The sequence below is a fragment of the Vombatus ursinus genome, unplaced genomic scaffold (assembly GCF_900497805.2).
Source record: "Vombatus ursinus unplaced genomic scaffold, bare-nosed wombat genome assembly UNPS02004691.1, whole genome shotgun sequence".
NCBI classification, from domain to species: Eukaryota; Metazoa; Chordata; class Mammalia; order Diprotodontia; family Vombatidae; genus Vombatus; species Vombatus ursinus.
The window spans coordinates 6,033,415-6,051,786 of record NW_020944469.1 but is presented as its reverse complement, the minus strand read 5'-3'; the positions used below and the strand labels follow the sequence as shown (position 1 = coordinate 6,051,786).

The 18,372-nt window shown below is 40.5% G+C and overlaps 1 protein-coding gene across 1 annotated transcript in view; it reads right to left on the bottom strand.

Moving 5' to 3' along the window:
* Positions 1 to 18,372, bottom strand: part of LOC114026284 (connector enhancer of kinase suppressor of ras 2-like) — a 560,345-nt gene that overhangs the window by 52,300 nt on the left and 489,673 nt on the right. Inside the window, exons 16-18 of the mRNA XM_027839961.1 lie at positions 15,566 to 15,614; positions 13,088 to 13,263; positions 9,677 to 9,750 (exon numbers count right to left, since the gene is read on the bottom strand). Of these exons, the coding sequence (XP_027695762.1) occupies positions 9,677 to 9,750; positions 13,088 to 13,263; positions 15,566 to 15,614 (299 nt within the window). The remainder of the gene's footprint in view (positions 1 to 9,676; positions 9,751 to 13,087; positions 13,264 to 15,565; positions 15,615 to 18,372) is intronic.

Below are 18,372 nucleotides of genomic sequence, written 5' to 3'. Positions count from 1 at the left end.
GTGCAGGTCCTGCTAACAGAAGGTAGAACTTTTGAGGACAAATTAAGCACTATAATTAGTTGGCTGTGAGCAACTTGAGGGCAGGGATGATGGTCTTTTGCCTTTCTTTCCATCCCCAGAGCTTAGCACAGGACCTGGCACATCGCAGGTGCTTTATAAATGTTTATTGACACATTGACTGGCTATTCTACAGCTAAAAGGACCTCAGCACTGGAAGCTAAGAGTTGGGGAGCTAATAAAACCACTCTGTTTTAAGAGAGAAGATCTTCTGAGAGTTTTTCCCTTAAAAGAAAGATGGCAGAGTCTGCTCCTCGGATGGGGAAGAGGTAGCAGGTAAGGGTTTTAGCTGAGAAGCAAGTGGTTGTGGCAGGGGGAGAGAAGCAGGAAGAAGAAGAAATGGGCAAGGTCCAGAGAAAAAGGTAGGGAACTGCAGAGGCATTACCAGATGTGACATCGAGAAGGAAAAATGCCCATTAGAGAAAGCAACATACACTGGAAGGAGGTCCAGTGAGTGTTGAGGGATGATGACACTGGAAGACATCAATGGCCCTTTAGCACTGGGGTTGTGAGTTGTTCCTCCATGTATGTGCCCTGGTCACACATGTTACTTATATGTACTCTGGCCACATGTGTTCTATGTGTATGCCCCTCCATGCATATTTCATAGCATGTCCATTCTTCCCACCAATTGGGAAGTCCCACATGACTTTGTGGAAGAATGTGGCCTACATTTATGAGGTAACATTCTATTGCTACATTTCTCACTGTTATTTTATTAAAGGCCTTTATTTTGAACTATGTTGTCTGGTTGACTGGGAAAAGTAAATACATACTTTGGGGCTTGTGAGCTATGGTTTTGGATGGATATGGACCCAGAGAGTACCTTGAACCTAGGGCAACTTTTCTGGGGTGTCTGTATGTAAGTGGTAGCAGGTAAGGGTTTTAGCTTGTGTAGCAAGCAGGTGGTGCACCATGGGGACTCATCTGGTATCTTGTTTTTAGATACCCTAGTATTGCAAAGATCCATTGTGGACTTTATTTTTAAGTCATGACTGAACAGCAGAGTTTTCCAATGTAGGGTTGTGTTTTTTTTTAAGCCGGTCAGAACAATTGCTTTAAAATAATTATTGAATGGACATGTGCTTACATATTTACATCTGTTGCGTTGTTTATGACTGAAGCTAAAACCTGTACCATTTCTATATAAGAGCTGTGATGCTGATGCAAAATGATGGATGTAGAGCCCCACAGAAGATTCTTGGTACAGAGGGAGAAGAATATTGAAGATGCTCTTCAAGATGATATAAGAAATTTAGGGAGACGAATTTTCTAGTGCGTATAAGAAGCTAGACAAGGTACTATCTGTTACATAAATTGTCTGAACTAGTGGTGCATTCCAGCAGCTTGGCTAAAGGGGTGTGTATGTGTCAGGGGGGAATGTATGTCGAAACTGATCACTAAGCCTCTCAATGAGAAGACAGATACAGCATCAAGTCAAAACTCTCCTGATTAAAGAAGGAATGCTCAAATATGGATTGTCACAACTAACCCTGGAGAAAGAGCCATTTCTGGGATTTGGAACAGCTAAAGATGCCAATAAGCTTCTGTACTTCCCAGTTCATAGAGCTCTTTACCTTAAGCTAGGGGTTCTAAACCTAGAATCTATGAGATTTTTTATTGTTATTATTTTGATAAACATACTTCAATATAGTTTACTTTGTAATTCTGTGTATTTTATTTTATACATTTAAAAACATAATTCTGAGAGAGTCCATGACACAAAACAAGGTAAGAACTCTTGCTCTCAGCTACGAAGCTTCTCAAAGGAGCACTTACATCCATCAGGGCAGAACTATTCTGGGCCTGAAAAAGCACATCATGCCACATAAGTACAACATAATGGCCAGAGACTGATAGGACAAATAGGTTGAGGAAAAGCTCTAAGGCCCCAGCATTTGTCCTCAAATGTGGTTTGAAGTCAATGGACCTTGAGGTCACAGCACTGGGATGTTTCTCAGTTCTTTTCTCCCTTGTTATAACCCATAATTCCATATGGGAAGCCACAAAGGCAAAGTATCCCATATTTCCAGTGCATTCTGGATATATATGCATGCATGTATACAGTACATATACACACATATGTATATATGTACATGTGTATACGTGACACACGTAGACACACATACGCACAAGTGACAAACAGTTTAAGATCAAGTATCATCAGCTACAAAGTTTTGGTCAAAAGACATGTTACAAGAATATAACTTCTGGAGATAGTGTTCTTGATTTTTGACTTAATGTTAAGTAATCATTCAGTAATGATTACACTGTGTCAGAAGGCTACAATTTTTGATTTTTGAGTGTAGTCAAATAGGTCAAGATGTCCCCCAAGAAGAGGAGTCACTGATTAGAAAGAAGAGGAAAGCACAACTATACACCAAAGTAAAAATGGGATATAGTATTAACTGGTCAAAACCAAATGTTTGCTGATTACTTGAACAATGAAAGAGGGGTAGGAAAGTATAATAGTAAGAGCCAAGGACCTGGAATTGAGTGACCTGGATTCGAATCCCAATTCAATTACTATCTGTGTGTCCTTGGGAAAGTCTTTTCCTCTCTCTTGATCTCAGTTTCCTCACTCACAAAATGAGAGTGTTGGACCCAACCATCGAGACACCTATCTCCAAATCCTACAAACCTAGTCCATAGACTAATAGGGTAGAAAAGAAAAACACTAGAGGAGAGAGTACTACAGCACTGCAATCTGATGGGATCCACTAGATGGCAGAAATTGGCTTAGAAAACCCCAAAGCTTTCGGGGCAAGGGGCAATTTTTGAGCAGCACACATGGGGTTTAGGGTGGACTATCAGACATGTGATTCATGAGATTACTAATTCCTTTGAGAAGTCACTGAACTACTTCCTATGGCAGGGAGGCTAGGACTTTGAGTACAAATAACTTCCTTTTGTAAGAGGAATGATCTGACTGTCCCATTCCTGACTGTCCCGTCCCCCCTACCTCAGGGATGCAAGCACTCCTCTCTGCCTGTCATATGGTCAAAAGCATGTAAGTAGAAGCAAAGAATCGAAAAACACCACACCTAAGGTGACAGCAAAAGCACACTAATTAGGCCCCCAGGATCCTTCTTAAAGTGGAAAGGGACCTCCAGAGTCATCTAGTCCAAGCCCTTTATTTTACTGATTAGAAAACTGAGGCCCAGAGAATCAAGTGATCTGCCCCAAGTCCCAGAAGCAGTGACTGGCAGAGCCAGAATTCAAACCCACCTCCTCCAACTCCACAGTCAGTCCTCTTTTCACTGAACCCTGCTGCCTTGTAACTTCTATTATAAGTATGCGGATGAAGGATCATGAGGCCATCTAGGATGTCTATTGAGTGTACCTGAGAATGAGTGTTCTACCAGTAAGTATTTTTTTTTTAGGCGATTGGGGTTAAGTGATTTGCCCAGGGTCACAGAGCTAGTAGGTGTCAAGTGTTTGGTCTGAGGCCGGATTTGAACTCAGGTCCTCCTGACTTCAGGGCCGGTGCTCTATCCACTGTGCAACCTAGCTGTCCCCTCAATAAGTATTTTTAAAATATGATTTCAAATGTCTCACATGTCTTCTCCAGGTGATCATACACAAATCCAACAGTCTTGCCTTGTGTCTTTTTCTGAGAATGAACACACAATTTCTTTACCTCACTTTCTTTACCATACCTCTAAGCTGAACAGCCTCCCACTGATTATTTCAGATATTTGTCCAATTTTTCTTATCTTGGATTTAACCAGTCCTTTAGGTTTGCTTTAGAAACAAATATGATGGCTATCTGTGTTTATTTCCAGAAAAGTATGTCTCATAGAAATATATGCATGTATTTAGTGACAGAAGGGAACTTAGAACTCATCAATTTAACTACTTCAATTTATTTATTTATTTAATTTTATTTTTAGGCAATTGGGTTAAGTGACTTGCCCAGGGTCACACAGCTAGTAAGTGTAAAGTGTTTGGTCTGAGGTTGGATTTGAACTCACGTCCTCCTGTCTTCAGGGTTGGTGCTGTATTCACTGGGCCACCTAGCTGCCCCTCTTTATTCATTTTTATTGAATCTGGGACCAAATTGATGACCAAACAACATTGCATTACAGAAAGTATGTGTATGCCTACATGACCATACTTACATATATGTACATACACAAATGCATACATAGTTTGGAAATGTTAGGGTCACATGGAAAAATGTGTTGGACTCAGAGCAAGGAGATCTGGATCTGAATCCCTCCTCTAATATTTACTAGCAGTTTGACCATAGGCAAGACACTCAACTTCTCTGAACCTCAGTTTCCTTATCTGTTAAATGGGGATAATCATACTGATAGAAGCCACTGAAGTTAAATTCTACACTATCCTCTATCCTCTTAGCCCTTGCCCCCTTGTCCTATAGCCAACTGCACCTAGTCAAAATTTAGCCTTGGACCACTGCCATCATCTTGGACAACATGCTTCTATTCACTCACAGCTGAATGGAGCTGGAAAATAATTATGAAACTGTCCTGACTGGGGCCACTACACATTTATGCTACATAATCTCGACTAATCTCTCACTGCAGCAAGGCAGTCTTTTTCCACTTCCCTAATTGATTCATCATCCTTTAATCACAGTGGCTCTCCCAAACATTTTCATCTGTGCTCAGGCCTCCCAAGACACTCCCTTCCCCCACCCTGCCTCTCAGCTGAGAATCTTGACTCATATTTCAGGGAAAAAATTGAAACCGTTCACCAAGAGCTCCTTTTTCCTTTCCTTTTCTTACATCACTTAAGCATCTTCCCTCATTATCTCCTCCTTCACCCCTGTCTCAAAGGAAGAGGCAGTGCTTCTCCTTGCCAAGGCAAACCTCTAGACATGCACCTTTGATCCCATATCCTCTCATCTTTTCACCAGATTGCCCCCTCAGTCATCCTCACACTCTCTAATCTTGACTCTCTCCCTTTGTACTGGCTTCTTCCCCACTGCCTATGAACACACATCATATTTCCGTCATCCTCAAATTACCCTTACTTGGTCCAATTATCCCCAGTAGTTTTCATCCTGTACTTCACATCCCCTCCTTGAGAAAGCCATCTACACGAGGTGCCTCCATTTCCTACCCTCTCACTTCCAATTCCTCTCTAATTTGGCTTCTACCTTAATCATTCAACTGCTCTCTCCAAAGTTACCAATGATCACTTAATTCACAAATCTAACAAATGGCCTTTTCTTGGACCTCATCCTTCTCAACCTCTCTTTGGACACTGGTGATCAGCCTCCCCTCCTGGATCCTCTCTCCTCTCTAGGTTTTTTGTGACATTGCTCTCTCCTGGATCTCCTCCTACCTATCTCACTCTTCCTTGGTCTCCTTTTCTGGATCCTATTGCAGCTCATGCTTATTAACAGTGAGTATTCCTCCAGGATCTGTCTTGGGCCCTCTTCTCTCTTCTCTCTATTTGATCTCACTTGGGAAATCTCACCAGCTACCACGGGTTCAACTTTCACCTCTACACAGATGATTCCTAGATCTTTTTATCCAGCCCTAATCTCTTAGACATCATGAATTCGATGTCCTATAGGCACCTCAAATTCAACACGTTTAAACCAGACCTCATCTTTTCCCACAAACCCTCCCCACTTCCTATCTTTCCTATTACTGTCCAGGGCACCATCATCCTCCCAGTTACCCTGGCTCACACTCTTGATGTCATTCTTGACTTTACGTTCTTGCTGCATGTCCACTCTGTTGTCCAATCTTGTTGTTTTTACCTTCACAATATGTCTCTTGCATATGGCCCCTTCTCTTTACTCACACAGCCGCCACCTTTGTGCAGGTCCTAGCCACCTGTCTCCTGGACTAATGCAATATGTTTCTCTTTGATCTCCATGCCTCAAGTCTCTCTCCCACTTAGGTGCCAAAGTTTTTTCCCCTAAAATGCAGGTTTGACCATGGCACAAACCCTTCTCCAGTCTCAATAAAGTCCAATGGCTCCAAATTATCTCTAGTATCAAAAATAATGTGCTCCGTACGGTATTTAAAGCCCTCAAAACCTTCCTACCTTTACACTTTTCTAACACTTTCGGACCCTTTGTGTCTTCTATGATCCAGTTACTTGCTTTTCCTCACACAATACCCCATCTCTTGCTTTCGTGCATTTGCATTCATCATCGTCTTCTCATGCCCGGAATGCTCTCCCTCCTCACCTCTGATTCCTAGCTTCCTTCACGACTCAGCTCTAGCCCATCTTTCCTATCCCTCTCACCCCACCCCTGCCCTTTAAGATTGCCTTCCATTTACACTATCTAGATCTTGTATGTACCTAGCTATTTGTGTGGCTTCTGTCTCTGCTTTAGAATGTGAGCTCCTTGAGGACAGGGACTTTTCCTCACCTTTCTTTGTATTCTAAGCACTTAGCAGGTGCCTAATTAATGCTTGTTGACTGACTGACTGAATCCCAAAGGGCTGTTATAAGAAACCCAATCACAGCATGCTCCAGGTAAGATTTCTTAGGTTTTCTACTCAGTTTGTGACTTGGATAGTAATAGAAATTGTTTAATTCAATAGTTTCTCCTCTCTACTACCGACCTCAATTTCAGAAAGAAAGCACTTGTTTTCTTTTTCAAAAGGACTATCATTCCTTTCCCCCTTTTAGTTAATTAGAAGAAAGCCATACAACCTCTGACTTTCTACCTGGCTCTCTTACATTTTCTGTGCTTAATGTTATGTGCTCAGCTATTTGGTACTTTTGGATACTGAAAACGATTTGCTTTGATGATGGCATTCTGCTTTCAAAAACACAGAGCCGATATGTTTCCTTATGCTTTCTACCTAATCTTTTTTCATTTCACAAGTTCATTTTCACACATTCTTTCTAGAGTAACCAGAGCTAATCTCTTGAATGATAATTACTGGCTTCTAGTATAATGAGAAAAAGTTTGTGAAAATCTTTACAACTGGCACATCCTTTTTTGTACCTGTAGCCCCAGCACCTAGTATAGTGGCTGGTATGGAGGAGACATGTATGAAATGCCAGGTGTGCTGTTTATATGATATGAAATATCTAGATGAAAACTTTCAAAATTCAATTAAAATTCAAGACATTCTGCCTCCATAATGTTGACCATCCAGGTACCTGGAAACATACAGATAACGAATAGAATATATCCGTTCTTCTGTTTTTGGTTGTTCTAGAGACAAAGCAACAACAAAAAACTTAGGGGGCAAAGTAAAACAGCTGGAGATGTTCACATGAAAACATCTGGATTATGCCTTTGCTATCAGGCAGAAATGTGTGAACCATTCAGGAGAAATCGTTATCTTGTTGAAGAAGTCTCAGGATGGAAACAATAACTTTCTTAGCAGTCTAGTCAGTATTTTTTAAATACCACGACGATCAATGTTCCTCCTTATATCGAAACAAAATTCTGCTGCTTTATGAGCCCATTTCCTGTCTTCAATCATCTTTCCACTTGTTCAGCATGCTGTTCCAAAAGTCCTTCCTACACTTGAACATAAGCATTAATTCAGAAAGGGTTTTGGAATTGTGAAGGGGAAGGATTGGAGGCAGGGAAAGGAAATGTGGAAGGGCTTTAAAAGAAGCTGGAGGAGAGGTCAGAAGGCCAGAGCTGAAGGAAGAGAAAGATCCAACCTGAAGGAGAAGTGTTGAAGATGAAGGGAAGGATTGGACCAAAAAAAGCAGAAGAAGAAGGTGAAGGACCTGAAGAGGAAAAGAAAAATCAGGAGCGGAAGTGAAGAATAGATTGGAGAAGAGAGAGACTTGAGAAAGAGAGGCCAATGAGGTTGTTATTGCAATAGTCCCTGGGAGGGGTGGTGTGGGTCTGACCTTGGATAGAAGCTGTGTGACAGAGAGAAGGTGATGTATGCAGAGTGCAGTTGGAGTGGTGGAGCCGTAATAGCTCACGAGATAGGTTAGGGTTAGATGAACAGGTCTAGGAATCATCTACACAGAGATGAAAATTGACCTTATGGGAGCTGATGAGATTACCAAGAGAAGTAGTAAAGAATGAAAAGAGAAAAGTGTATGGGACAGAACCCACAGTCGGTGGGCATGACAAAGACGAAGATCCAGTCAAAGACAACTGAGGAGTAGATATGGAGGGGAGAGAGAAGAGTCATAAAAGCTCATTGAGGAGAGAGTGATCAACAGAATAAAATGCTGCCTAGAGATTAAGAAAGATGAGGACTGAGTGCTATATTCTGTACATATGCATAGTACTTGACACAGAGTAAGCACTTTATAAATGCTTTTCACTCAGGCATTCACTGAGTCACTCATTCAGATATCTAACCAGTTGTTCCTTGTGTTTTGGGTTCTTGATTTCTAATTTGACCTTCTCTTACTCCCTACTGAAATTCATCAAATCCATTTGATTACTCTTGATTACTCCATTGGGATATTTTTTTCTGTTCTTTGAGGATATGAACAAGAGAAGGGAAGCAGAATCATGTCTTTTAGATCCATTGCCTGATTACTTGAGAATCCTTGGTTGGGGTTGGGGTGGTGGCGGCGGTGGTGGTGGTGGTCTAAGTTTATGTCTCTGACTTATGTCATTAAAAAGTCCATGAAAGGACCTAAGACATCTGGATGTTGATAGTCACTCCTGGTAACCTTACAAATGTTTCTGTGCTTACTTATTTCAATACTCTTTTGTACACGTTCTTAATTAGAGAAAGCAGGGTATGAGAAGACCAACAAATCATTTGAAGGGCACTGCTCAAGAGTAGACATCCCAGAATATTAGGGTAGAGATGGAGATATTCTAAGATAATTTAATTAATATGACTTTTTTCTTCAGTTAGTGCAAGTAAGAGGTTTTCATTATTTTTCTTGGATAGTTAGGATAGTAATTAAACAAACAAAAACCAGATAGTGAGCTAGTTTTAAGATGCTCAGATTGTTGTATTAAACCCACCAAACCTGGCAACTGTCAGTTTTAATCATGGCAATACCAGCCCGATCAGGTTTTCAAATTACACCAATGCTGACAAATGCCTATCATTAAATATGCCTTTAGGATAGATCAATTTATCCTATATTTTGTCCTTGGTGTAATATGACTGAAGTGGAGCTTTAAGTCACAAATAGGCACAGTTTGAATTGCTTACCCTTAGAAATACCTCTCTCTCTCCCTCTCAAAGAGCCTCTTTATATAGATTGAATTAAACCTACTATAGCAGTAATCTTGACAGGTCATGTGGTATCATGGCATTAACTCCTAGAGCATCCTGTGGGGGATGAGGGAGGAGGCCAAGAATCTACCCTAGATTGAAATTAAGGACATTTTATCTTCTTGGTGAAGAATGAATTTAGTGTCTTCCATTTATTAATGGTTTTCCTATATTATTCAGCTTGTTAAAACGGAAGCTAAGGAAATAGAAGCTCAAAAGGCAGTGAGTTTTGCTGCTGTATACATTCCATTGAAATGACTTTTTTAAAGCAGAAATGAAAAAAATAAGGCCCATAAGGTCCTGTAAAATGTAGCCTATGTGACATTTTTCAGCCCTACCAGTGAAGGCGCCTCCAGGCAGAAAGGGGCTGTTGTGGTGGGGAGCTGGTTGCATTGTCTTTCCTCGCACCCCCTTTCGCCCACTGGACTACCTAGGGAGTTTGGGGATCTCATTCTACTCACTATTTCCTTCGGCACTCGCTAGCTCGGTCAATACGGAATTCAGGTAAACTGATGAATCCTTCGGCTTTTTCATCCTATCAGAAAAGAAAAGAGAATGTTGAGGAAACATTTTGAACAGAGGAAGCTGGGCCTAAAAATGAAGGAGAGTATCAGTTATATCACCTGACTCTAAGCCAGGTCACAAATGTGTTAATGAACATATTTTCCTTGACTGTTTGTTCAGGAATGCAGCAGTTTACTTAGCATGTACTCAAAACAGCTTTCTGTAAAGTGAATGAACCGTGCATTCATTAAGCCAGTGAGGACAACAACAATCTCTTCTCTGTTAATGATAACACACAGTTGCTTCAAAATATGCAAATAACTTTCAACATTTTCTGGGGCATTCAAAGCAGAGATTAACAAACAATACATCAATAAAGACCAGCAGCGACATTACCAATCAGAGCAACACACATACACATTTCTAAACCATGTTAAATTGGCCAGTACAAAACAACATTTATACATACTAATCATTTTTTATCTCCAAAGTGCTTTAAAAATCTTTACAAATTAATTGGCTCATCATTGCTGGGCAGTAGATAAGTCACGTTCTCATGTCAGAGATGAAACGTGTGAAGCAGAAAACTTAAGTGAGCTGCACTGGGGTGGATGTGTGTAGGGGATGGCAGAGACTGGGACAGAGTCTCTTTGTGTAGTGCTGACATGACTGTGTCTTGAGATTTGCTATGAATGACACAAGCCTAGTATATTCTAATCGTCTATAGAGCATGGAGGAGTCTGGGCTTTGCAAATCCCTTATGCTGTGCTGCATGGCATCTATTAAGTCATTCAGCCTGAGTTTCCATTTCTTCAGGAGTATAAAAGTCAGTATTCTGTGATAGTGAAAAGAAAGCTGAACTTGAAGTTAGAGGACCTGAGTTCAGATCTGGCACTTACTGCTTATGTGACCCAGGGTGAGTCACTTAACCACTTTCGACCTCAGTTTCCTCATCTATAAAATAAAAGGTTTAGACTTGACAAATTTTAAAGTTCCTCCCAATGCTAAGTCCTACTACTAAAAGCTTGTTTCTAGACTAAACATTACCAGTTCTTTCAACTGTTCTTCATATGAAATTTTTTTTCTATTTCCTTGTCTATTCCAGGCCCCTTCCCTGGAATTTCCATTTAATAATGTACTCTTCAAATGCATCAATCTCCTAGAATTGGAACAATCACTCGAAACGTAGCCCAACCAGGCCAGAATCCGGTGGAATGATAGCTTAGGTTGATCTGGACATTATACTTCTCTTTGTGTAGCCAAACCAACTACATTAAATTCTGTTGGGGAACCACATGACAATGTTGACTTGTATTGAGCTTTCAGTCCATTGAAATCCTTAAGTTTTTTTTTCACATGAACTGCTATTAAGGCACACTTCTTCCCATTCCTTTTCTGTACTTTGGCAGCTGATTTTTTAAAAATCAGAATGCAGAATTGTATATTTATTTCTGTTAAATTTTACCTTTCTTCTAGATCATTACAATGATCTTTTGGGATTCTGATTTTATCATCCAATATATGAGCAATCCTCCTCACTTCTGTGACTTCTGTCATGTCTTTCTTTATCCAAGTCACTGATAAAAGGGCTAAATAGTCAAGGCAGCTAGGTGGCACCGTAATGGATAGAGTGCTGGACTTGGAATCAGGAAGACTCATCTTGCTGAGTTCATTTGGCCTTAGACACTTCCTAGCTGTGTGACCCTGGGCTAGTCACTTAGCTCTGTCTCACTTTCCTCATCTATAAAATGAACTGGAAAAGGAGATGGCAAATCAATCCAGTATCTTTGCCAAGAAAATCTCAAATGGGGTCACAAAGAGTTGGACACAACCAAAACGAGTGAACAACAACAATGACAGAAAACCACGCAGCACACTACTCTCCAGGACAGTCATTTATCACTGTTGCTGTTGTTGGCACCTCACTGAACTAATCTTTCTCTATCTTGCCACAGGGATATTATAAAGACCTTGTAAAATGCCTTGGTAAAATCCAGATACATGGTGCTTACAGCATAATCTAGCAGTTTAGTTAAAAAGGAAATAAGGCTAGTTTGGCATGATTTGTTGTTCATGAACCCATGCCAACTCAAATAATCACTGTTTTCCTTACTGAGCATTCACAAAGAACTCATTTAATAGTGTCCTAGAATTTTCTGGGGACTAGTATCAAGGTCTATGGTTTGGACAATCTACCTTTATCTCCCTCTTGGACAACTGGGATGGATTTGTCTGCCTGCAGGTTTTTTTGTACTTTTGCTCTCCACGGTTCCTAAGAGATCACTGATCTTTTCATTCTCTTCTCCACAGCCTTTCAATCCCTGGTTGTAAAATTTCTCTGAACCAGGGAAATAAAACTCATATTTAGGAATTAATTCATATGTCTCCTCAATTGTCTTGGGCTAGTAAGTTTGTCTTACCCCTTCTGTCCTGAAGGTCATTCTGCTTAATAGCAAAGACAGAAGCAGGACAGGAGTTGGAGAGCTACTCTTCTGGCCTGTCATTTGTTAGGTTACTCTAGCTCTCTTTCTTTCTTCATCCTTCTCTTTGCTTGGAACAGAACTTGAAAGCCATCTTTGTTCTTAACGCTTTTCCCAGGCATTGAGTCACATTGCAGTACTTAGCTTGGTGCCCACCATAGAATATGTGCTTAATAAATGCGTGCTGCTTCCTTGCTAGCTTGTATAGGCTTTAGACTTTCTGACATTTTTACAAGCCGATCCATGACACTTTTTTGTATTTAGAAAGATCATGGGAGTTTTGCGGTGTAAAGGACTTAGAGTTCATTCCTCATTATTTTACAGAGGAGGAAATTGAGGCTCAGACAGGGCAAGGACTTTCTCAAGGTCACAAGGATAATGACCCAGGTCCTCTGACTCTAAATCTAGAGTTTCTTCTATGACATCACATATTTATCCTTGCATATGAGAACCTTCTTCCATATTTGTACTTGATTTGTTGGTGTGTGGGGGAATAGTTTGGCCGTGTGATTTCATTAGTCATTGGATCTTTTAGGGTCAGGCTATACTATCAATAAGATGAAGAGACAATGCAGAAAAGTAATTTTTTCCCCTATTTACTGTAGGCATAAAAACCAGGGAGTAATATTTCTTCATAGTGGGAAATGTTTGGGTGCTTTTGACTATAGGATATAAACTTTCCCATTTGCATACCCTCTCTAACAATATTAGTGTTTGTGAATTATTTTCCAATAAGAGCTGTGCCCTCACTGTCTTGCCTCCTACTATTAGATACAGTTAGCAAACCATTGCTTATGAATTTGTCAGAAATGCCCTTCTCTAATTGAGCCAAGGCTTCTCTGGGCCAGAAGGGTTTGACAGAGATTTTCTCCCCCTCGATATACTTACAGCTGGGTTGGTGTACCAGTAGAGGGAAGATTCTTTTAGAATAAACCAGTATTTTCTCCATTTTTGAGTGAAGTAGCCTTTGCCGTCATTCTTCTTCCACAGCCAGCCTTCACAGTCTCCGTGGCCCAAGTCTTTGCAAGAGATGCGTCTTCGGCTTCCGCTGTTCCAAGAACTCCCTGTGGGGTGAAGGAAAACAGGGGAGGAATGAATTCCTTCACACTTAGCTTGCTGCCCAGGATAGGGATATAACAGGAGAAAGCCAGCTAAACAAAAGAAATACTACTCTGGCCTTTTGATCACTTCTGGGGTTGCTGGTCATCTAGTCAACGATACCTGACAAAGAATCATTTTCCATACAAACAGTGGTATCTTCACCACTGCCAATGAGAATCTACCCACAAACAAAAAGATTCCTTCTTTCCCTAATAGTATGGAACAACCTTTGGAAAAAACAGGAGATTAGCAATTACATTCAAGGGTGTGTTCCAAAAAAGTTAGGTCTGTATAAGAATCCGAAAACATTTGTGCAATTAAAAAAAAAAATCAACACAGGTGTGGACATTTGATAGATATTAGGTTGTCTGAAATGTTTTGTTTTTTTTGTTTGTTTGTTTTTGGTTTTTTTACTGAAAATAGATTTAGTGGGTTTTTTTTCCTCATCTTGCTCTTAGACTGGTTAGTGGCTGGAGTGATTGACGGTTGTGACAAACCCCACTAGGACGGTTCTTTGCAAAGGGAAGCATTGACTATATAAATATAGTATTTAATGCTGAACCCTGCCAGATGGCTCTGCTGGGCTCCGTCACTAACTCCAAGCCAACCAACTCACCAGGTGCATCCACCAAAACATTTTTTTTAGTTTGAGTCATTGTCATGTGTCAGCAAAAGATCTTGACCAAAGTCTTTGGGTCAGTAGTTGCATTCACAGGTACATAGCCTATAAAGTATAAGCGTTCCTTTGGATTTTAATTTCAACTACAGTAGAAGAAAAAAACAATAATGCCTGCATTCAATCTATTCTCAGCTCTACGAGGGCCAAAAGAGACTGGGACTCTGGTTGGCAGCAGAATTTGACCCTTTGTTTTCTTAACTTTTCAGTATCTTACTTAATAACCATGAAATTTCAGTCTCTTTTCTATGAACTGAGTTCTTCCCCGGTGCCTATATCACTTCTCTTGCAAAGCCTGAGGCAAATTTAATTACAGTATTAGACATTTTCGTTGGAAAAATCCCGTTTATGTTGTTACATTAATTATAATTGTCTTACAGCTGTGCGGCACTGTTAGAAGTTTGTAGCACATTAAATTGCTTTTTTTTAACCCTTACTCCAGGGTCCAGCTCATAACAACTGTGCTAACTGCCACAGAGACCATAGCACCCTGGGCAACATTCAGAACCTAGAGGCCTTCCCTACTTGTGCCTTCAGAGACAGGATCAAGCCCATTACCGTGCCAACCCTGCATGTTCCTGATGAAGCCTATAGGCAGGCGGCAGTGGGGGCTTCTTTACAAAGCAGTGGCAGCCATACTTTCCCCTGTCCTTTGCTACCTCTTCTAAGTAATCTCCTTTCTCCTTAAGTCTTAGGAGTGGCTTCTTCTGTCTTTGTGAAAGTGCTGGAGCATCTCTTGGTTGGGCCATTGTTTCGATGAGTCAAGAGGACACTACTCCATCTTTTTGGATGGTTTTTTTCGGGGGGAGGTGCTGCCCAAAGAGTAGTTGGCTTTCCAAATTATTATCTTAATACTATGGCCAATGCTGGTGAGCCATGGACAAATTAGGACTATATAAAAATGATACGATCCAGCGGCGTCAGACTAAAATAGAAACGGGGGACACTCAACTGTCCATAAGGATCCCTGCAGGGTACATGTTGACTTAGTTTTTAAAATGTAGTATCATCTGTTTTATTACATATTTAAAAAAATTTTGTTAAATATTTCCCAAGTACGTTTGAATCTGGTTCAGGCTGTATTCTGCAGTGTTGCAGGCTGCGTGGTGGCCTAGCAGCCAGGTGTTTGACACCTCTGATCTAACCTATCCCATTCATTTTTGAGAGGAGAAAACTGAGGCCCAACAAATGTAAGTGACTCACTTAAAGTTGCATGATGAGTTAGTGGCCGAGCTGGGATTAGAACCGAATCCTTTCGCTCTCCGTGCATTATATCATGCTGCCCACCTTTATCCACTAAGCACTACTCAGGCTTCTTGGGATCCCAGTACACCAGAATCTGGAATTGGCTTGCTTTCCCTAGATTTTGAGTCTGAATATGGATGACGAGGCTTAAGATAACTTAGTTAAAGTATGACTGTTACATGGGAAATTAATGATGAGAAGAAATTTTCCTAATTTGAGAAGATTAATCAGAAAACGTGCTCCCTTCTACACGGTGAACATGGCCCCATCTTTGTAGTAGGAAAAAAAAAACCAGAACACATGTTAAAAAAATTTTGAATAACAGAGTAATTTCCATAATTTACCTCTGGACCATTTCTTGGTTTTTTCTCTCAAGGAAGTGTAGTGGAAAGACTAATAGAAAAAGAGAAAGTGTGAATTAATAACAGTTCATGCTTCATACAATAGTAATCATACTTATTAAACTATCATATTGTATGTGTTTATAACCATGGTTTTGTTCATCTCTGTCATTTCAAGAAACAGAAAAAAATGAATTTTGAATGGCAGCAAATTTTTAAAGGAGTATTCAAAGAGTAACAAGCTAATTGTATACAGAAAGAAAGAATCTGCTTTATTGGCTTACATGAGACACATGTCTTTATTGGTTTACATGAGAATGCCCGAAGGTTGTATTTTACTGATAATGAGCTAATATTTGTATCTGTAAAGCACTGCATAAGAGATTTAGGTAAAAACTTTTCTACAGAGCCCATATACATTCTTCGAATCTAAACTGGGATACTAAGGTGAAAAAGCAAAGATTCCTCTAGGTCCTTTCCAGTCCATTTGCTTTTCTTATGTTAACCTCTTCTCATTGCCTTATTGTGTTTCTCCAGTAAGTGGTGTTATTAGCAAAATAACACCATTTTACATCAGAATAGTACTTTATATAGAGTGTCTTATATATTTTCAAATCATTCTCTCATTTATTCTCTCATTTATCTTCACAATGACCCTGAGCGGAAGGACAGGATGGTGATTATTATCTCCATTTCACAGATGAGGAAACTGAGGCCCAAGTTCACACAGTAAGTCGGTGGCAGTAGATGGAGGACTAGACATTTCCCCTGATCTTCACGACCTTTCAAACTTCCCCAAAATAAGTGTTATACATGAAAGGCAAAGCAATTGAAACTGTCTCCAGTCTAAGACACCATGTACCCTAAAGAGAAACCACAGAAGGGAATAGAATAATGTATTTTGAAGAGCAAAGGAGATGAAAATGCAACCCAAGGTGACATAGTCTGCAAATCTGAGCCCAATCATTGGTGAAAAAAGATGGGCATTCAATAAAAAAAGAGGCATTTGAAGCATTCCCATAAAAACCGGACTGAGAAGATTATTTGCTTTCCCAACAGAAATACAAGAAAGGTAAGCAAAACTAACAACCATGAAAGGTTCAGGTGATGCCGTTCCTTCCTATCTTCTCCTGCAAGCTGTCCCCTCCATCAACCCTATTGTCTCATTTACCTTCAATCTCTCCCTGTCTAATGGCTCCTTCCCTACTACCTACAAACATGTCCATGTTTCCCCCATCCTCAAAAAAGTCTCATTTGATCCATCCATTCCTGCTATCATCCCATTTCTCTTTTCTCTTTTGTGACTAAACCCGTTGAAAAGACAGTCTTCAACTGAAGACTTCACTTCCTTTCCTCTCACTTCTTAAGTCTCTACAATTTGTCTTCCAACTTTACTACTGAACTGAAACGGTCTTTTCCAAAGTTACCAGTGGTCTCTTAGTTGCCAGGTCCAATGGCCTTTTCTTGGTCCTCATCCTTCTTGACCTCCCTGCAGTCTTTGCCATTGTTGATCACTCTCTTTCCCTTTATATTCTCTTCTCTCTAGGTTTTCATGACAGTACTCTTCCCTGGTTCTTCTCCTACCTGTCTGAACATTCCTCAGCATCCTTTGCTGATTCATTGTCCAAGTCACACCTGTTAATCACAGGTGTCTCCAGGGTTCTGTCCTGAGCCATCTTCTCTCCATATACTATTTCATTTGGTTATCTCAGCAATTCTCGTGGATTCAATTATCATTTCTCTGCTGATGATTTTCAGACCTACTTAGCCAGCCCTAAGCCCTCTGCTGACCTCCAGTCTCACATCTCCAAATGCCTATTAGATATCTTGAACTGGCTGTCTTGTAGACATCTTTAACTCAACATGACCAAGACTAAACTCATTATCTTTGTTCCCAAACCTTCCCCCCTTCCAAACTTGCCAACCGCTGTTGAAGGCACTACCCTCCTCCCAGTCACCCAGGCTCACAAGCTTGGTGCCATCCTTGACTCCTCACTCCTCAACACTCATGTCCAATCTGTTGCCAAAGTTTGTCAACTTTACATTTGCAACATCTCTCCTATGCACCTCCTTGTCTCTTCTGATACTGCCACCACCCTGGTAAAGACCCTTATCACCTCATGCCTAGACTATTGCACTAGTCTACTGATTGGGCTCCCTGCCTCAAGTCTCTACCCATTCCATTCCAGCCTCTACTTGGCTTGTCAAATTGACCTTCCTAAAGCACAAGTATACCTTGTGTACTTGGGGGGTTACACTTTATTCCCCTCCACATATTCTGGGATCTGGTGAGTCTGGCTTCCTTGCTGTTCATCTCTATCTCATGGGCTCCCTGGCTTCCTTTTGATCTCAGCTAAAATTCTACCTTCTGCAAGAAGCCTTTTCCAATCCCCCTTAATTCTTGTGCCTTTTCTCTATTGCTTATCTCCAATTTATCCTGTATATATCTTGTTTGTATGCAGTTGTTTGCATGTTGTCTTCACCATTAGACTAAGAGCTTCTTGAGGGCAGGGATTTTCTTTTGCCTTTCTTTGTATCCCCAGTGCTTAGCATGGTGCCTAGCACACAGTAGGCATTTAGTAAGTGCTCATTGACAAAATAACAACAGAGGGACCATTAAGAGTTTTCTTTCTAGAAATGGGTAAAAGTGTTACTTAAATGGAAAAAATGATGGTAGAAAATAGGCCTGAAATATCTTCGACTAAACTTCACCACACTTGACCTACAGGTGAATTAACATTTTTTTGTTGGACTAAACTGCAGAATGGGAGGGCATATAAAAGTGGAGAAGGAAGGAAGATCAAGGGGAA